General features: G+C 40.2%; 3 protein-coding genes across 4 annotated transcripts; 1 reads left to right on the top strand and 2 right to left on the bottom strand.

Moving 5' to 3' along the window:
* Positions 1 to 918: 918 nt before the first annotated feature.
* Positions 919 to 15,663, bottom strand: LOC123520005. 2 transcript variants are annotated; one of them, XM_045281787.1, is made up of 12 exons: positions 15,602 to 15,663; positions 15,088 to 15,217; positions 8,271 to 8,442; positions 7,429 to 7,648; positions 7,095 to 7,184; positions 6,668 to 6,777; positions 6,113 to 6,283; positions 5,550 to 5,624; positions 5,237 to 5,387; positions 4,919 to 5,029; positions 4,296 to 4,491; positions 919 to 3,681 (listed from the first exon to the last, which is right to left on the bottom strand). In XM_045281787.1, exons 3-12 carry the CDS (start codon positions 8,426 to 8,428, stop codon positions 1,805 to 1,807), a joined length of 3,159 nt encoding a protein of 1,052 aa, XP_045137722.1. In that variant the 5' UTR covers positions 8,429 to 8,442; positions 15,088 to 15,217; positions 15,602 to 15,663; the 3' UTR covers positions 919 to 1,804. The 2 variants fall into 2 exon arrangements, with proteins under 2 accessions (XP_045137722.1, XP_045137721.1); XM_045281786.1 differs by lacking the exon at positions 15,602 to 15,663 and having other exon boundaries at positions 15,088 to 15,376.
* On the top strand, positions 9,257 to 14,835 carry LOC123520006 (TATA box-binding protein-like 1). The gene is made up of 5 exons (XM_045281788.1): positions 9,257 to 9,410; positions 9,590 to 9,736; positions 10,915 to 11,171; positions 11,865 to 11,965; positions 13,932 to 14,835. Exons 1-5 carry the CDS (start codon positions 9,387 to 9,389, stop codon positions 14,024 to 14,026), a joined length of 624 nt encoding a protein of 207 aa, XP_045137723.1. The 5' UTR covers positions 9,257 to 9,386; the 3' UTR covers positions 14,027 to 14,835.
* Positions 15,664 to 17,523: 1,860 nt separating the features above from the next.
* On the bottom strand, positions 17,524 to 19,570 carry LOC123520084. The gene is made up of 3 exons (XM_045281971.1): positions 19,442 to 19,570; positions 19,100 to 19,244; positions 17,524 to 18,440 (listed from the first exon to the last, which is right to left on the bottom strand). The coding sequence occupies exons 2-3, from the start codon at positions 19,168 to 19,170 to the stop codon at positions 18,122 to 18,124; spliced, it is 390 nt and encodes a 129-aa protein (XP_045137906.1). The 5' UTR covers positions 19,171 to 19,244; positions 19,442 to 19,570; the 3' UTR covers positions 17,524 to 18,121.
* Positions 19,571 to 20,627: the final 1,057 nt, after the last annotated feature.

Raw genomic sequence — 20,627 nt, 5'->3', positions numbered from 1 at the left:
AAAAAGGAGATAAATGTGATAAAAACAACACAACACAAGAGCGTGGGATCAGGTCTGTATGGTGGGAAACACACGTGCTGGCTGCTGCTGGGCGGTCTTGACCACGTGGCCACCTAGCAGGAGCATCTGGAAATTCTCGTAACTTGGATTTTCTCTCACATTTCAGTCAAGATTTTTGCTCGAAAGACATCTCGTGTCTCGAATTTCTCGTAAATAGAGTAGCTCATATGTAGAGGGGCCACTGCATATATATATATATATATATATATATATATATATATATATATATATATATATATATATATATATGTCCCCACAAATGGCCTCTCCTCTCCCAAGTGAGTAAATGTTAACGTTTCCTGTTTATTCATAAGGCCAGTGTTTTGGTGATTTCCTTACAACTGTAATCCTAACAACACTCATGTCTCATTCCTGAGTCATGTACTCTTCAGTATGTGGAATGCTGAATTACTTCACACATGCTTTCAGTTGCTTTTCTTATATGTACTTTCTTTTTTAACCAGCTGTTCACTATCTATTATCACACAGACAATATTTTGTTTGCATTTTTTAGTTGACATAACTAACCCAATTTGTAGTATATATGTTTATTAGTAGCTGTAAATATAATACTAACTCTTAGCTGTGATATGTACTGTATCTGTTCAACTCAACTTTCAGTATCTGGAGCAATGTAGGAATCAGGAGTCTTTCCTTAAACATTCTCACTTGTGACATGAATATATAGAAAATGCTGAGCTTTACGCCTTTGAAAGTTTAGACTGTAAACGGTAGAACTGAATATTGCTCACTGAAAACCATGTTAACATTTAAAATAAAGAAGCAGACAGGGAATTTCAGGGCTGCCAAACATGTTATGGGTGTAGTTGCATCAGCATAGTATTAAGGAATTTCATAATTCTTTGTAACATTTATTAACTAAATAATATATGTACAAATTAAACAGACATGTTTAAGGAATTGTTAAGTATTTAAGGAAGAATTGTTAGTTAATACATTTTGTACCAAAGAAATTTTTTATTTCACTATTAGATTCCTAAACTTTACTGATTTTTTTTTTTCTTTTCTTTTGTTAGCAATCATTCTTTGGATGAATTTACTCCATGTCACTGCATTTAGCCATTTTACAGCTCCACAATTCACCTCAAATTAAGTTTTGTTATGTAACAAAACATACGAGTATACTGAGACTATGAAAGTGTCTGCAGACCAAACCAGCAAACCCGACAGTGCACTCCAGGTATATTACCTCACTGATATAGTCATAATGACCAAAATGTCCCAAAAAGGAGTTCAGTTGATCTTGTTTGTCTTGCTGCCACACAAACAGGTCATAATCTTCACTGTCAATATTTTGCTTTACCACTTCTGCTACAGTTTATCTTGACTTACTAACACTTGCACACAAGTTCTTTTCTTCACTTAATGAATCATGAGTATTGAAATACTTCATTCCTACATGACAGCTATAGGAACATCATCACAATCTGGCTGCCAACCTTTAAGGAAATTTGCAGCTCAGATAGAGAATCTTTAATGTTTGAATCTTTATATAAAACTATTCCAAGAATAGGCATTTTACATATTTACATATTTCCAAAGTTAAGAAAATTATATTTACAAAACATGGTGTATCTAGGTCTTTTTAAGTAGCACAATATTTGGCTTTTTCTATCCTATGTAGCCACAACAAAAATGTTTATATTCAGAGGTTTCCTGAGGAATCTTAAAGGAAATAATGATACAAAGAAATGGACCACAAGTGAACATGTCAACTAAAGCATCACGAGAGGTCATCAATCAGTTTTCTGTATCGTTTATCTGTACACTTTAACTTAAGTCTCTGTGCCAGTGAGAGTGTGACTATTTGTGGGGAGCAGAAGGGTTCACAAGCCCACACTTTGCTGCCATCTTGTGCAGGTTGTTGTTCAATATGGTTCTCAATTGTTTGTTTAACTGACAGGTCTCCCTTTTTATTCACATTTCCTCCCTTCATATTGTTGAGATTAAACTGTGCAGCATTAGAGTAATCCTTACTTTCATAAAAGTTTGTCTTTGTACTTGTCAGTGGACTAGATGTAAAAGTATCTTCTGCACTTGATATTTCTTCAACAGACTCTTTGTTGCAGTCTGAAGCAATTATTGATGTCTCACAATGAATACTATAGTGAAGAACATCCTCACAATAGCCTGAAATATCTTTCAGTGTTGTTGCCTCTTGACCGTTTATTTTGCTGGAATGTTGTGCTGTGGAATGCTGTGGTTGTGTGACACATGGTGTGGCAGCATTGCCAACATAGTTGGGACTCTCTGAGGACCAGCACTTAACACTTTCTGAATCTTCCTCCTCAAAACCTTTAACTGCAGGCAGTGAGATTAGGGAAGGGTACTCACTACTTTGTTTTTCACTAAGAACATTTTCAAAATCAACAATATCAGCAGGAAATTTTCTTTTGGTCTTTACTTCACAAGAAATTCTTTTTAAATCACAATTTTCAACCAGAACAGAATTATAATCCAAGCCTGAAGGATGTGACCGACAGACAGGATATGATGAATCACATCCCTGCACTGGAGAATCAGGCTGGACAAAAGATAAATTCAGGTCACAGTCTTGAGAAAGGAGACATCTTCGAGAAATATTCTTACTGCATCCTGCTCCTTCATATCTTTGTAAATCTTGTTTAATATCTGAGTCTGATAATGAAGTGTCCACAACCAAGCTGTCCTTAAACATCTCAGCCAAAGTGTCGTCACTCGGCATGTCCCTAGTCATCACATCGGTGCTATCTTTGGTCAAAGAGTCCTCAAACATGTCTCTGGATACATCATGACGCAATGGTCTTGTCTCTAATTCAAGACATCTAGGCACATCTATCTCACTTTCATATGTTTCTATTGTGGAAGTGTTGGAAGAGTTTTCTGCTGAACCAAAACACTTATCAGTACTATTATTTAAAATGTTTTCAGATAAACAAGGCTCTATCTCTGTCTTGACATTACTGAAGGAAATTTCTGAAAGGTTGCTTCTTTTCTTAGAAAGTCTTTTTGATGCTCTGTCAAATAAACTTGGTCTTAGTGGTAAAGATGAATTCTCCTCATCTAAGTATGTCACACTCTCATTCAGCATTTTTTCCCCCAAATGACAAACACTGGGATGACTCAGATTCTGCACCAATGGAGATTTTTCCCTACAGTCAGACTTGCTCACACTCCTTTGTTTCTTATGTTGGAGAGTACTCTGCTGTTCACTTCCTACATTCATTTTGATGTTAATGATCCTATCAATAATCAAAGATAATTCCCTTTCATCACACTCTTCATCCTCCTCTTTCCCATCATCAAAATCATCATCTTTACTGTGCTGGTCTTCCCTGTGTTGATGTAGACCTTCATTGCTGTGTTTCCCTAAGGACTTGTGGTCAGATGAAGTCTGCTCGTGTTTCACTCTCCTTATATCCCTGACTTTGTTGCCTGATACACTGTGGGATGTGGTGATGGCGGTGGTGGTGGTGGTGGTGGTCTTGGTTACAGCTGTACTGTTTGATGTGACTGGTTTGAAGTATTCTGTTATAGTGTGCATTTGTTTGGGAATATTTTCCTTGTTCTCTTTACTTTCCAGGCCTCCTTTGGTCTTCCTGTTCCTGGTTTTCTTTTTGCCTGAAAGAACAAAATTATTCAAATTACTAAAGTAGGTAAGCAACATCACTATACAAAATCATGAACAATATTGCTTTTACAGCTGAAGGTTTGAAATGAAAGAGCCTCTTTTTTTTTTTTTTTTTTTTTTTTGTGTGTGTGTGTGTGTGTGTGTGTGTGTGTGTGTTAGGCCTGTACATTTTGGTAATATGTTTGTGTCTTTTTAATATGAAATTACTGTTTTCAGACAACTGAATAATGAAGAGTAGAGAGAATTGGTGTCAACTTGTCCATGGCAGAGGAACATCATATATATTTCTGTACCAAAAAACTAGAAGTCTCAATTTTCTAGATATTTCTACTTATCTATATATCTAGTGTGGTTGCTAAACAAAGCACCATACACTTCTACACATACCACTCACAGTCTTAGCTCTGTCATCCTCTCCTCTAGTGGAAAGGGGCAATCTTACAGACCACTCTAGTACACCCAGGGAGCTTGGCAGTTTCATAAAAGTATCTAAATGTTAAAATATTATGTAAACATATTGGAGGATGACTAGTTCAGTGGCTAGATAATAAATAACAATCCATGCACTGAAACTAATTACTTGATTGATAATAATAGTGAGAACCTTTCTTTGAAGCCAAGACAAGGTCTTCAAAGTCCTGCACCAGGTGAGGCAGTGAAGAGCGCAGCAGTTCCAGTGGCTCCTCAGTGGTGAGGTGGTTTGGGGTGTCTGGTGGCAACGAGGAGGAGGCAGCCACCTGCCACTGCAGCTTGAGACACACCACTCCTTGCTTCACACACCGCTTCACCACACTGACTGGCTGTGGTCACACAATGGGAAAGTGGTGTTATCCCTAGCCTTGTTTGTTCTTACTGAGTTTCTTTTATAACCTCTGATAATTTTGTGACATTGCATGAACAGAAAAAATGCTTTTGTTTGCTTATAGCATTTAAACATATATCTGGGATGGAAAAAAAATATTCAGCTATAGAGATACAAGGCAACAGTTTATAAGAAAGTTTATAAGAATTTAAAGCATGCCGAGTCTTTACATATCATGGTGGACTGCCGTCAAGTAACATATCCCTCCACAGTTTTCCTTACAGTCAAGTCACCTGTTCTACTAACATTCTATAACATGATATTCTGCAAGCAGATTGTTAGCAGATTAGAGGATTCAAGAATGAGAAAATGCAAATCACAATGGAAGTGAACAATAATTACTGAACTTGTAATGATGACCATACCTGGAGTGATCTGGGTACGGCTCCCTGAGTGACTGTCCAGCGCGTCACCACTGGCGCCACCTTCTGCACCACATAGGAGGCCTCCCAGTCCAACATCCTGCCACACCACCGCTGCAATGACAGGCCATCAACCACTACCATCACCCAATCTTGGTACACACAAGCACAGAATAATCTTGCTACACAAACACAATACAGATGACACTATTCTGATGATTCATTTCATTTCATTATCATTTACATGATCAGCAGTTGAGAATACACATCATAAAACATGAAATCCTGGAAACTTTATGTCCCAATACACACTCCACTCACAACAAGTCCTTCAAAGTCTGGCTGAGACCATTTCACTTTCTTCAAGGGCTGGGGAAGCTTGTTCTTAAATTCTGACAGGAGCTCAGTGAATGGAAAGCCTTGAGTGGAAACAAGCCTCTTTTTCAGTCCCTCCTCCAAGACATTATCACTCCTTCAATTGGAATGGAAAATTTCTTAAGTGTGCATTTCCAAAATTATTCTAGATTTGTCTATATAGTCATACATGGTCCAGACATGCCTTAAAGGGCTAAGGGCTGCCTTTAAACGTCTCATATACAGTTGTTTTCTTTTTTACATTAAGTACACAACTAACCCTTTCTTCCACTTTGTAGAGGCAAGCTCAGAGGGCGCTGGTATTGAGATGCATTCCGCGGCCCACTGCTTGAATCTTAACCACAAAGAAAAGGTGAGCTTTATGCAACAGTAATAGTGAAGTCATAGTCATAGTCTAACAACATTCAACATTCAATTCTACTGTATTTTCTCTCAATCCTAAGTCCTTTGATTTGATGACAATCTCCTTTAAAAACCTGACAAGATTAACAAAACTAATAGATCACCACTAATGTATGAGTACATTAGTGTTCCATATCCCATACCCACACCATAGTCCTTTATATGCACACTATAAGAAAATGTACTGTCTATATATAAATACAATATTGATGACAAACAAGAAATTTCATCACCTCACAGCTATATCACTAATCACAACCTTACTTGTCTCTAAGGACTCATCCAGCATCATATCACCTTTAACACATGTGCAGCACTACCAGTCCATCATGAAATCTGTTTCCTACCAACAACAATTACCTCTCAACACCACACTGCAATATTTTCCTTAATTACTACTTTACCAGATCCAAGAATCACCTCTGTGTTGGGTGTTTGTCTCCAGCAGTGTAAGCCATCCTCAAGAATCTGAGCGCTGTGTCTCTGCCCACCCCATGCACTCCTCCAGGCAGGTAGTCACAGCCCAGCACTATAGCAAGTAGTATCATGCCATCTCGGGTCATCTGCAACCGCTCTTCAATGAGGTCCATTCTGAAGAAAAGGTAAGACCCTCTGCTGCACAGGCCAGTCAGCTGCCTACATCACAGTGTATGTGCATGTCAGAATTCAATGGAGAACTTTATTCTCAATTATGAAATAGTGAGGTATTAATATAAACAAAAGGAGGTGAACATGACCACAAATTGAACTCAGGTTTGAAAAGCTGGAAAGACAAGCCTTAATTAACTGGATTATAGAGTATCTCTTCCTCACAGCCAATCACAACAAGCCCCAATAATAGGGAGTTTCACTGTGTGGTCACGTTTGTAAGGAAGGAAACAAGCTATTACTTTGAGAGGTTCAAGAATACCAATTTGGTGTCCCTACACAAGGAAAGACTTTACGAAACACTATTGTTTCTCACTCATTACATACTTAAACTTCTCAGCCATCACTTTCTTCTGATTGGCAGTGAAGTTGCGGAAGACAGTGTTGCCACCATAGAGGAAAACATCACTATCCTGAGATATCACTCCCTGCACCACCTGTACACAAAAGCAATACCTTATATACAGTACAAAAACCACATGCTATTCAGCAAGTATTGTTACAAAAAATGTATGCATTGTGAATGTTTTCATATACACTTTACATACATAGAGACAACTTTCAATATGTAGTACAGACAGTTATATGAGAATAATGACAATGACCAGTGGAAGACACACCTTGTGGTAGTTAAAAGCAGCATTGTATGCATTGTGAATGTTTTCATAAACACTTTACATACATAGAGGCAATTTTCAATATGTAGTACAGACAGTTATATGAGAGTAATGGCAATGACCAGTGGAAGACACACCTTGTGGTAGTTAAGAGCAGCACAGGTGGCCTCAGCTTCCCCTGCAGCCCGCACCCATGGCACACCCAGCAGGTCAAACAGCTCCGTGCACTGCAACACCATGGCATTACACATGCTGAATGCATCACCACAATTTCCTATTACAACCTCATTCAAAACAGTTCAGATGAAAAGAAAGCTGTTTTGTGTACAATGGAGACAACAAAATCTTTAAGCTGCTTCATCTGGAACAAAGATCTTACAATTCCAACATTAGGTAACTTATGTCACAAAATGAGCTCCTGGGTTTGAACAGTAAGGAAGTCAATGCTCCCAAAGTGTGTCCTCAACTTACTTTTTTCAAGATGGCATTGAAATGACTTCTTTTCCCTGTGTTTGCAGTTGTGGTGGTGGAGGAGACACCACTGACACCACGACCACCATGAGGCTGACCAAAGTTCCTCTGGTTACGGCTAATGATGGTGTTCCACTTGAGGCTTGGTGCATCACCCTCCAGCACCATCACAGGCACCACTCCAGCTTGCAGGCATGCCACTGTCCGGAAGAACAGGTTTCTGGGGAGAGAGTCATCCAGGCTTGTGTTTGTCAAATTATGTTTGATAAGTCATTAGTACTTCTGACTAACTCCTTAGCTGTGCAGTGATAACCTGACAGGACAGTCAAGGCCAGCCAAAGTCTCAATAGGGAGCTCATTATAAGCTTATTCACACAAGTAATGTTTCAGACTCACATTTAGCTTGAATGTTTTACATTAGCACAAAGTGAACCTTGTTAGAACTTCTAACAAGGTTCACTCCCTATTAGTGATCTCTGAAATTCTAATGGACAGAATATCCCATCTCCAGATTAATTTCTCAGTGTTTCCATGATGTTCCTAATGACAGCATGATGCAGATGACCTAAAGCTCCTCGCCGTGGTAGTGGAACCATGCGTGTTTTGGGGTCTGAGGGGTCTCCAAGCGCACGGGTTCGAATCCTGTCCACGGTTCGAGTGTAGGTTGGGCTTCCTCACTCGGGGCAACGGTTTCCTAGCGGGTGGGCTTTGAGATAAGAGGTACCACAAAAAGTATCCCCTTCAGCCCATAAATTCCCGTGAAAAGCCCACAAGGTATAAAAAAAAAGAAGATGTAACACACACACACACACACTACAAAGACAGAGCAGAACAGTACTGACCTGAGGTGTGGTCGGGTCATCACGTGGCTGAGCTGCAGGCTCTGAGTCTCCACCAGCCAGCCCGCGAGGTCCACGGCCACTGCCTGCCCTGCGAAGCCTGCCAGACACACCAGCTCCCCCGTGGGTGACACCATCTCCCACAGGCCCTTCACACCCATCCTGCCGCACAGCGCTGCAAAGTGTAAAGTGTAAACACGTCACAAACACAAGAGTCACCCATCTGATAGTCTGTTTTGTGGGTGGTTGTTGGTGCTGACTGATGGTGTAATGGTTATCCCCACTTCAAAGTAGACGCTACCCTTTGGCAACTTTCAAGGCCAAGATAGTTGATTCAGCTCTTGTGACCAGTGATGGAGTACCAGGAGTTAGTAAAGGTGGTAGTGTACAGTTTCTAAAGTTACTGCAAGTACATAGGACCGAACCAAACCAATCCAATTCTCTTTTGCTGCCGTCACGGCGTGCTTGGGTTCACTTCCAGCTACGTATAGGAAATAGAGTTTCAAGGAAATAGGCAGTTTCATGCACACCAACTAGAGATGAACATATCAAATAGGCACTGTGAAAATTGGCATGTTCGTGAACAAAACGATAAGAGGGCCTCAATACAAGTACAAAGCCAGGAAATCATTTCTTAGCAGTGATAACGAATCTCATATGCCGACGGAGAACATTACCTAAATATTCTACAGGATGATTTGTATTTTGTTTAATATCGATTTTTCCTCTTTAGCATTTCATGATGAGTTGTTACAATGGTTAATAGTTATCACTGAAAATCATGTGAAAAATAACCTTTATTATTATTATTATTATTATTATTATTATTATTATTATTATTATTATTATTATACTACTACTACTACTACTATTACTACTACTACTACTACTACTACTACTACTACTACTACTACTACTACTACTACTACTACTACTACTACTACCACCACCACCACTACTACTACAGCTATCATTATCATTATTACTATTATATTAATAAACTTTTAGCTACTAGTAGTACACAAATATAAATCGCATACTGCAAGAGAGAGAGAGAGAGAGAGTGAAAATGGCGGAAGGAGAACGTCGCGCCAGCGGCATGGAGTTCCCAAAGACTTTATGGCTGGTGTTCCCAAAGTGACGGTGAGGAAACTGTTGTGCTTAGTGTCTTTTGTCCGCTGCCACAGTGCCATACATTTACTTCAGTAATCTGGTGCGGGGCAAGTCAGTAACATAATTTTTTGGGGAGCAGTGGTTCTGTAGTTTTACCATGGTAGTTGCTGGGCCATATTGCATCAGCACCACACTCTGTCCCTCCACAGGGCCAGGGCCAGCCTGCCGAGGTGCGAGAGTTCATTGACATCGAGATTGACAACATTTGGTTCCACGTGAGCACCAACACCAAGATCAACCTGCAATACATTGACCACGCCGCGGACTGCAGCAGCACCTTCCTGTCGTCTGGAGAGGTGAGGCAAGGTTGGCCTCACTTTACCAGTCATTATTTAATTGCTACATTGCTGATGCACGCACTCCATTATATTCCACACTGGCCACGGCGTCAAACCAAGGGTGGCGCCGCGACGGGCCTTTAAATTCTGAAACACTTTGAATGCTCGATGCGACTGTTGTGAAGCACAATACCGATAAACAGACGAGTTCTCTAGTGTTTCTCCGGTTCACGTAAAAAAAAAAAATGAAGAACTGTCACTTCAATTAATGCCAGGTATCAAAAGGCGTACTGGAGATGCACGGGTGTGTGTGGAAGCCTTTCAGAATGTTTTGCCTTTGTTCAGGAAATATTGTAGCAGAAGTGGAATTTTTTCCATTAGGCGCCGCAACAACTTACGCCATGGTATCGCTGGGGTTAATTAACGGGGGAACGCTACACCTCCCTCCGGGCACGGGGCAACTAGGTTTGGCAAGGATTCGAACACGAGCCACCTTAACCAAGTACGCCACTCCAAGGCAAAGCATCACACAAAGATAATTATTAGTGTACAAAGTTCTCATAGGTGTTTTTTTTTTTTTTTTCAAAATTGACAATGTAGAATACATTTTAATACATCACTAGCATCATGGAAGCAACCGTGAAAACCCCCTATAACTTTCAGCACAGCCTATCAAGTGGAGGTATGGGACTAAAATTGCAGAATCACTCTTTATCGAATATTGTTCCTGGCATGTTAAATGATTATATAGACGTACTACTTCACTGTTTGACCTTCCAAGCCTGCTGCCCGCATTTCAGTGGATGTGGATTCAAGAAGCAATGTAAAGATTCATCATTCAATAAAGAACTGTCTACATCTTAACCTGTTTCAAAATTTTACGAGGTGCCATGTTGGTTTAACAAATTCTTCTTAGTTTGTTTATCCACAATTCATTCACACTCAAGCTGTATTTGAACTAAGTCAGCACACCACAAACTGGTGAGTACATTTATACGATTCTCCAATTAGAGAACTATTATGAAAGAGAAAATGATGAGTGATGATGCTTTATACTGAATCAGATTTCCTGAATCTTGGATTCTTGGTTTGTCTCCTTCAGTTATTAGGGAAGTTACATAATTGAAAACATAGGTCGAAATTTGGTTCTTCATCCTTCCTATCGCCTCACAACTCATCATTACTTTCCCGTACAGCTTCAATTACAACTGCAAGATTCGGAGTTCTCTGTGATTCTCAACAAGCGAGGAACAGTGCGTGGCGTTGCAGGGTGTGTGACAGAGGCAGCAGCAGCTTTGGCGGCCATGAAGGCAATGATGCTCCTGAAAACGCTGGGATATCACATCAGGGCACATAACTTCAGGATCACAAATGTGGTTGCTAGAGGACAGGTGCCCTTCAGAATAGACATTAAGTCACTGCACCAGGACAACAAGAAGCATCTACAATACAGGTGAGTACAGTAACTACAAGGCAAATGCTGTTCATGATTGAATAGTGTGCAGTGGAACAATGTGACTCAGGAAATGCACATTTCAGTTGAAATAGGAAGGAAAAACTTGCATTTTGTTGATTGGTGTTCTTCGCACGGTGCAATCTCAGAATTAGAAATAAATATTGTTGTTATTGAGGATATGCTTATTCATACCAAAAGTAGCTTGTATTTTTAACAAGTTACAGATCAAGAATTTTAAAGACTAGAAAGCTCAATATACCTTTACTTGTTAGATGAGAGGAGATGTCATGTCTAAGAAGTATGTGTGGAGTAACTTAGACAGAGAAAGAAAAAAAGGAAGAGAAAAGGAGAACAGGTGTTGTCAGAGACTTCGTAGGACAGGCAGAGCAATGTGTGGTGAGATGGCTTCGACATGTTGAGGGAATGGATGGTGAGAGAGTAGTGAAGAAGATAAAAAGAAGTGAGAGGCATGAATGTGCAAGGTATGCCACACAAGAGATGGATAGATAGTGTGAAAGTGGCCTTAAAGGAAAGGACTGACACTAGGACAAAGTGGAATGATTGTGCTACTTTAGTACAATATCAGTCTCTAATCTTTTGCGTTGATTTGTAGTTAATCTAGAAATGAAACTCGTCCATCGACGTTTTGTATGTACTAAAATTAATGATGTGTCTTGCCTTCTTCCTCAGCTTTGGAGAGAATGGAGAAGAGCAGCAAAAACTGACAACCTTCATCCCTTCAGTTCACACCACAGTTAATATTACTCCCCATGGGAAATTGTTTTTCTTTAGTGAGTTGTCCTTTAAGAACTTTTTATTTGATGATATTCATGCACTTCTTAAAACAAAGTATTGTATGGTTGATGGACACAGTTATAAGTTTTTTTTTTTTTTTTTTTTTTTTTTTCTGTTGAAGGTAATCTTAATAAGGCAGTAGTGTTTGGGACAAAAATGATGATAATAACAATCATCATCATAGTTATGGCAGATATGATGAGCCTTCTTATTTGCAGTGGTGAGCATACTTCTGCTAACGTTATACAGTACATGCTAACTGGCAGTTAGAGAAGCCAACTTTTCTTCAACAGTTCTACTAGTGTCCAGTGATGCACTACTCAGTTAGCCTGTGAGTGTTCTTCAACCTTTTCTAAGATCATGCACCCTTCCGGGAGCTCTTGAAAAGAAGCCAGCCAAGAGCAACAAAATTCATGTACCCTAGCGCCGTCGACAAAAAAAAAAAAAAAAAAAAAAAAAAAAATCACATTGTTTTTTATTTTTAAGACCGAAAATATATAAATAAAAGTATTAGGTCTCTATTTTAAATATAAAAAATAGCTACTTGGTCCTAAACAATTATATAGGTGGTAACTGTATAATAAAACAATATAATTATATGTGTATACCTTTTGTATTTCTATTTTTAAATGTACAAATAATGTGATTTTTCAAATGGTTTGAAAAAAAAAATACAAATGGAATATCACATTGTATACACACAAGTTATAAAACAGCAAATTAAAAAGGTTTTATATTCAGTGGCTGGGTTGCTGCTGCATTGTTCCAACAATCTTTTCAAAGCGAGGTTTTATTTCACTTTCCAGTGCCCCCCTCATCAGAGAATCCACATCTTGTAACTGGTTTCGCTTTTTTGTTTTAATATCCACCAGATTAGAGAAGCCTTTCTCTGCCAGATATGTTGTTGGCATCCGCACTAGATAAGTCATGGCCATTCGTGCAAGTTCTTGGTACTCTGGAATTCCTAAAAAGTGAGCACCAGAAATCTCCATAGTAGGAGAATTCATGGAATGATGACTTCTGTGCAAAATCAGTGGACAGTTCTAGCAAAGTAGGTGTCAATGATTCCAGATTGGCTAATCTGGTATTAGCTGAGACAAAGGGGTTCACAATCCACATACATTCTTCGAGTGCTCTTGCCTCTTGATCAGGGAAATAGATACTAAACTTCTTTTCCAGACTGTCCAGATGAAAAATAACAAAATCCTTAATATTTTCTTCCAGCGAAGGAGATAGCACTTCCCAGTTGCACTCTTTCAAGAACTGATCAAGGAAGGAGAAACTACCGAAGTCCTTAGTTTCAACTTTTCTTTTCCATAACCCAATCTTTAACTTGAAAGCTTCAATCTTGCCAGTGACATCAAAAATATCCCCACCAAAGCCTTGAAGGGATAGGTTTAATTGATTCAGTTTCTCAAAGATAGAAGCCATGTATGATAATCTGGCAATCCAGTAGTTGTCCTGGAGCTTGACAGCCCTTTCGTCTTCTTCTTCTGTCAGAAATACACACACTTCTTCTCTTAGTGTTAGAAATCTGTTCAACACTTTGCCACAAGACAGCCAACGAACTTCTGCATGAAGTAGGAGCTTAGAAAATTCTGCATCCATTTCCTTGCAAAGCTGTTCAAACATGCGACTCTTTTTTGCTTTTGCACGGATATAAATTAATTTAAATTAATTTCTTACATTACACTTACAATTTTCTTCCTAAAACACCTTTTCGTAGTGTGCATTCTTGTACACACTAGACTTGTCATGTACCCCTCCATGTACCCCATTATTTCCATGTACCCTTTGAAAAAAATCATGCACCCTGGGGTGCACCATGCACCCAGGTTGACTATCACTGCTCTAAAAGAAAAATAAAGAGTTAGCCAAAACTAAGGAACAAATGTCTTGATATCTCACTCTTAAAAGATGTTAAGCCATATGTACATTCTGATTATAATTTATGATTTTCAGGTCCCAATGTGGAGAAATTGCTGCAGGCTTCTAAGTACATCTACCCACGCCTGCGTCCCTACGCTGTCCTTCCCACCAAGCCCAGCCAGCTGTAGTTTGAGATATTCAAGGTACCATTCACCTCCTCTTGTATACAAAAAAACAGAAGTACATATGATCAACATTGCATGTCAATTTTGTATGAAGTTCATTGTAACCAATTAGAAGGCAGATGAAGAAGTGAAACCAAACTATCAGAGGTGATTAAGCATGTCTGCCTCTAAAGGATATATAATCTGAGGCTGCAACAGTGATTTACATTGAAGGAGCAGTCACAACATGAATGCCTTGATGTAGCTGAGCATTGTCTCACTGACTTTCATTGGTGTCATGAGTCAGTAGTGTAGTGAAGGACAGAGATCCCAGTATGACATATGATAATGTCTGAGAAGTGCCATTGAGTATTTTGAAGGTAGAACAGTTTTTGATAAGAGTAGCCAACACATTATGTGCCTTAGGAAAATAAAAATGTAAAGGAAATTTATCATTACAGTTTTCTGTTAATATTGAAATTTGCTTGATTTCATTATTGTTTGAGTACATATGGAGGAAAAAACAGTCTTGCTACTCTGTTCACACTGAGACAACACTATTATTGAAATCACTGTGTGTCATGAAAGATGACTGAAAAGAATGGAGTACGAGGACCTGAAACATTACATGTGCTGTATTCCCACAATCAGACAAAGCAGTGTATGTTGATTTGGTAAAACCCTTATTAGGGAGATCTCTGCTTTGCATGTATAGATAGATACACTAAAGTATATATACAGTACAGTCAAGTCTGCCAATGTCACTTGTTTTTCATTTGTTACAGATCATTATAAAGCCCAATACATATAAATCTACTTTCAAATAGTACGTACATCACTTTCTTCATCTCCCTCCTAATTCATAAGCATGGGGGACTGCTGGGAAAGAGACCATATAATTTGAAGAAAGCATATGCTATCCAAAACTAACCAGGATTCAAGCCACACTTAATTCACATAACTCCAATGGATCTCCAACAAGCAATATAGATTCAAAACCATCCCAAAGTAACAACAAAGAAAAGTGTACATACATACATGCTGCAGATTACGTGAAGCTGCACAAATACTACAGTCCTACTTACAAAATAGGATACGGTGAATAGGATGACTATGAGGATGGCTGCCTCTGCCTCTGCATCCACAGTGGCACTACCCACAAAACCACACCATTACTATCTCATCCAGTTATCCAGTATCAGCATTCAGCCACACCTGCAAGAGAGAGAGAGAGAGGTGTTGGTACAGGAAGTGCTTCTCTGTGCTTCAAACTACCAAAGGAATTCATGCAGCCCGACAAATGTAAGTAAATTTGAGAAAGTTAACAAACAACACCAAATAATATTGAGAGCATTTAATTTTCTTCCCACAGGTGTGTGTATGTGTGGGTTTTGTACTAGTGATGAAGGTAGTGGTGGAGGAGGGGGGGTCTTAACTCTCTCTCTCTCTCTCTCTCTCTCTCTCTCTCTCTCTCTCTCTCTCTCTCTCTCTCTCTCTCTCTCTCTCTCTCTCTCTCTCTCTCCACATTTCAGTCATGAGGGCGTTGATAATCTAACCTTCACCACAGAAATAAGTCAATAACTACTAAGTAATACACACCTCTGGCCCAGGTTGTGTGTTTGACTTTTAAATCCCCCAATGACAAGGCGTCCAGGCCCGAGGGAAGGGAGAGGGTGACGGACCTAACAATATTTTGGTTAGAGAGATGTCTTATTGTTACTTATGGGCTTGTTTTTACGATTCAGTGTTAGTTTATTGAAAGGTTTACTTAATTTATGTAGAAGTTGATAGAAAGTGTGAGGTGTTTCTATTCGAGTAAGTAAATTATGGTTTGTCACAGTGTATTTGGGTTTACTAGTGTCTCCCCTGAAATTTTGTGGTTTTCGTGATATGTATACGTATATATTTTTAGTTTAAACCGAAATTCTTTCTTTATTTATTGTCTTTTTTTTCATGTTTACGTTGATTTAGTGGAAGAACGCCAGTCTTAGGATGTCGTGTAATGGTGTTCAGTAGAATGCTGCATCAGTGTGCCGGTAATGATATATTTTTAGTAGTGTTATGCTGTATATATTTATGTAATTTTTGTTAGCTGAACGAGAACAGACGTCATACTTTTAAAGCGTCAATACATAATGGTTGTCTTGTGTCACTGGAAGCGTTTGGGGGGAAAATGTGGAGAATGTGCTGAATAATGTTCGAGATATATATTGATTACAAGAATGAGACATATATATAACTTGGCCAAAATTTAAACTTAACATAGGTGACATATTTAATTTGCCATGGACTGTTAGTAATAAGTGTTTCTGTTCATGAAGTGTGACAAAATGGTAGCATAAGTATTCAGTATCAGGATTTTAGTGTTAGTAAGAAAGAGTTGGTCAGAATCATGCACGTAAATAATTCGATCCTTCATTCGGTTCAAAGGGATGTGATGAGTCGGGTTACTTGCTTGTGTGAGACGCCTGCGCCGCCATTACGACACTAGCAGGCAAAACCCAACTGATCCCTACTCTGAACCTTAACTTTTTAATACAAGTGCTTCTTTGTGAGCACTAATAAACACAGGTATTATGAATTGACGTTAAACATATTATTGTCTATAAATGTCATTCTTGTTGGTAGAAATAGTTAAAGAAATATTGATATATCGTACTCGCTGATTGCATGGCCCACCCCTCCCCCACAGTGAACTGTGAAGCATGTGATTACCGAATGTCCATGTATTGCCTCTCTCTCTCTCTCTCTCTCTCTCTCTCTCTCTCTCTCTCTCTCTCTCTCTCTCTCTCTCTCTCTCTCTCTCTCTCTCTCTCTCTCTTTTTACGCCATATGACCAGGCTATTACGATCCCTTCAAATTCCAGTTTTTTTTTTTTTTTTTTTTTTTTCATTCCGTTGAGACAGGACAGCCAATGTGTTCCTTACTCTCTCTCTCTCTTGTTATTGATTGATTGAATCAGTGGCTCGCGTGCACCAGTAACTGTCACTATGCTAAAATGTGTTTTTCACTGTAATATTCTCTCTCTCTCTCTCTCTCTCTCTCTCTCTCTCTCTCTCTCTCTCTCTCTCTCTCTCTCTCTCAAGATGGGAGGATCAAGACGATATTTTAATTATCTTTACTTACTTTTATTGACTTAATTTGCATTTTCACAGGTTGATTAACTAGATACCTGCATCAAGTAATGACGGAGTTGCTTTATTCATAGGACTCAATGTGTTACCGTGTCATCCTCAGTAACCCCTTCAGTACCATGACGCGTTTCCACATTCATTCTGCTTACTATTTGGTGATTTTATACAGCCTCAGAAACTCATGTGGAGGATTAGAATAGTGAAGGAATTGTGGCCATTAATCTTCTGTCCTCCATAGACCCTTCTTAATGAAAATAAAATGGTCTAATTGTACACAAATCTCTAGGTAAAAATATGTTCCAGTACTGAATGGGTTAACGCTAACTAGAAAGGTTAATTAAATGCATTGTTATTCCTGTATGACGATTGTTAATAGGTGCTGTAGTGTTTTTTTTTTTTTTTTTTTTTTTTTTTTTTTTATTGTTTTCCTGATGATGGTGGTGATGGCGATGATGGCGTTAGTAGTAAAGCCTTGACAAAGTAGTGATAGTTGTGGTGTTAGTGATGGTAGTGGGAACAGCAGGTGGTGTAAATAGATGGTAATGGTGATGTTGGACGGCAATGTTGGTGGTGATAGTGGTGGTGATAGTGGTGGTGGTGACAACGGTTAGTGGCAAGGAAAGCGGAGATTAACATGTTTTCCTTGGTGAGTGTAGGATGTGATGATTGGTGCAGGGCTCTTAACTAGAAACATTCCGCTCCCCTCACCGCGACTAGTATAATAAAAAATAAATAAAAAAAAAAAAAATTGATGAGTAGCTGAATTCTCAACAGTCCCTTCACAATATAAAGATCTTGTTAATCTTAAAAAACAACTTGCTTCAATTTAGAGTTTTGAATGCAGTGGAGGTGCGGGGCAATGTTTCAGTATGACACTAGCAACGGTGATGACGGGAGGAAGTCGTGTTCGTGTACTGTAGAGCCTGGCGTGGAGATGACGTAATGATGGTGGTGGTGGTGGGTGGCGGTGGCGGTGGAAGACCACTCAAACAGCCTCCAGCAGGAGAATGTCGTGTTCGGTGGAGTAGAGCCTGGCGTAGCGGCGGCCGAAGTAATGCACGACGCAGAGCCAGGCGAGCAACAGCAACAGCGTGCAGTGCAGCATGGCGCCCGACACTGTGGTATAGCCAGCCAGCAGCAGCAGCAGCAGGCACACGGCCGTCACCCCGAGGCAGGGCAGCGCCAGGGTAAAGACGAAGCAGCCGTCACCAGGGGAGCGAGTCATCTGCCGCAGTAGGATGACGAAACTCTCCCGCAGCGACGGCGCCTCAGGGTCCTCGTTGTAGGCGTGACACCGGCGACATCTGTGTGTGTGTGTGTGTGTGGCAGTCACAGTTGCGGGCGGGGGAAGAGGGTAGTAGAAACAGCGGCATTAGTGGTGGTGGTGGTGGTGTGGTGGTAATATAAATAGTAGGAGAAAGAGGTGGAGAATAAGTATTAGTAGTAGTAGAAGAGTTATCAGTAGTCAACTGATGAATATTTTAACATAATGTAATGATATATTACGAACAACTTCCTGATTGATTTAAATATAACTTTTCTGATGGAATGTTATTTATATCTTGCCGTTCCTCAGTGAAGATGGATTACTAATCATTAGCTATCACTCATAAGCTTATAAGCCTGTGATATATGCATGTACAGTACACATTACTAATACTCTGCGCTGATTGACATTGATACAAGCACAGCAGCCGTGAAGCCAAATAGTGACAGAATTCACAAACTTTTCGACGTCTTGTCTTAGTTACCTTATAGACTCACGTGGAAGTTATTGAGGTAAACACTTTTTATATGATTCTAGTGCCAGTTGAATAAATATACTGCATTATCACTGAAAAAAGCATGAAATTTAACTCTTCCTTTCTACAGTTGACAAGTCCTGATGAGAGCCAACCATTTCAAAATAGTGAGCACAGAATGATGACAAGCAATAAGCGACACAGACAGACACGTGCAGTACCTGTTTGGCAGCTTGATGTTGACGTGGCTCTCGTCGAAGGTGACCTGGCCTCTGTTATTGCCCTCCCCCATGGTGGCTCCGACGCCCACGGGCGATGCTGCTCCCTGGGAACACCTCCTGACTGACTCCTTCCTCTCTCCCTTGACTGAGGATCCCCGAAACGACACTGGTTGAGACGCACCACTTATACTCTCTCTCTCTCTCTCTCTCTCTCTCTCTCTCTCTCTCTCTCTCTCTCTCTCTCTCTCTCTCTCTCTCTCTCTCTCTCTCTCTCTCTCTCCGTTTTCGTAGCTAAATCTTCTTGTGTCTCTTTTCCTTCCTGTCACTTTCCTCTGATCTTACCTGAACAGAAATGCCTCCAGGTCTGAGTGAGATGACGTGGTGGTTGTGGTGATGTGGATGTGCAGAGAGTATAGCCTTCACCATCATGCCACCAACACACCTGCGGCTGCACTGCTAACACCTGTCTCCACACACACACACACACACACACACACACACACACACACACACACACACACACACACACACACACACACACACACACACATCTGGGAACTTGTGCTCTCTCTCTCTCTCTCTCTCTCTCTCTCTCTCTCTCTCTCTCTCTCTCTCTCTCTCTCTCTCTCTCTCTCTCTCTCTCTCTCTCTCCTTGTTAACCTGAAAACCCGTGTAACTAAAGCATTTTCAGAGAAGTAGGGATAAAATGTAGCCTGTAAGAATGGACGCTACTACTACTACTACTACTACCACCACCACCACCACCACCACCACCACCACCACTATTTCCTCCAGTTTAGTAAGTCATTCTTGTAAAACACCTGTTGCTCGCTCTCCCACCTGTCCATCCCACTTTTTTTTCTAATGTTTATGTCTCCTTTACTGTATATATGGTCAGTATTAGGGCGTCTTCTTAACGTGCACTAAATCGTCTTCATCTGTGGTACATTCTCTCTTTATTGTATGTGTGATCAGTGCTAGAGAGTCTGCCATTCTAACCTTGCATGTTGTAAATCTTGGTCATCTGTAGTGCATGTTCTTTCTTTAGTGTTGTATATGGGATGTGGTAAATATTAGAGGGGGGGGGTTTCTCTCTCTCTCTCTCTCTCTCTCTCTCTCTCTCTCTCTCTCTCTCTCTCTCTCTCTCTCTCTCTCTCTTCTCCTCCTCCTCCTCCTCCTCCTCCTCCTCCTCCTCCTCCTCCTCCTCCTCCTCCTCCTCCTCCTCCTCCGCCTCCTCCTCCTCCTCCTCCTCCTCCTCCTCCTCCTCCTCCTCCTCCTCCTCCTCCTCCTTCTTCTTCTTCTTCTTTGGTTCTTTCTTCTTCTTCTTCATCTTCTCTCCTCCTCCTCCTCTTTTCTGTATATCGGCATTTTTCCTATCGTGCCTGTCTTGTGTTTCATGGATGGTGGGCGAGATTAACCTATGCTTAATCAATTATTTCTGCCCTGACTTGTTGGATAATGCTGTACAGTAGAGCAGGGTGTGTTTCCCGTCCATCGGTCACGGGTGTCAGCAAGTCCTGGGTGTTCC

Source organism: Portunus trituberculatus, chromosome 46 (assembly GCF_017591435.1).
Source record: "Portunus trituberculatus isolate SZX2019 chromosome 46, ASM1759143v1, whole genome shotgun sequence".
NCBI classification, from domain to species: Eukaryota; Metazoa; Arthropoda; class Malacostraca; order Decapoda; family Portunidae; genus Portunus; species Portunus trituberculatus.
This window is presented reverse-complemented; position numbering and strand designations above follow the sequence as displayed.

Coding starts and splice junctions, on each gene's coding strand:
- LOC123520006 (XM_045281788.1), top strand. CDS start 9,387: ATGGCTGGTGTTCCCAAAGTGACG. Junction 9,737..10,914: donor CCTTCCTGTCGTCTGGAGAG/GTGAGGCAAGGT, acceptor TTTCCCGTACAG/CTTCAATTACAACTGCAAGA. Junction 11,966..13,931: donor TGGGAAATTGTTTTTCTTTA/GTGAGTTGTCCT, acceptor TATGATTTTCAG/GTCCCAATGTGGAGAAATTG.
- LOC123520005 (XM_045281787.1), bottom strand. CDS start 8,428: ATGGGTGTGAAGGGCCTGTGGGAGATGGTGTCACCCACGGGGGAGCTG. Junction 6,778..7,094: donor CTGCTCTTAACTACCACAAG/GTGTGTCTTCCA, acceptor TTTTGTGTACAG/GTGGTGCAGGGAGTGATATC. Junction 5,388..5,549: donor TCTACAAAGTGGAAGAAAGG/GTTAGTTGTGTA, acceptor TTCCAATTGAAG/GAGTGATAATGTCTTGGAGG.
- LOC123520084 (XM_045281971.1), bottom strand. CDS start 19,170: ATGGGGGAGGGCAATAACAGAGGCCAGGTCACCTTCGACGAGAGCCAC. Junction 18,441..19,099: donor AACATCAAGCTGCCAAACAG/GTACTGCACGTG, acceptor ACACACACACAG/ATGTCGCCGGTGTCACGCCT.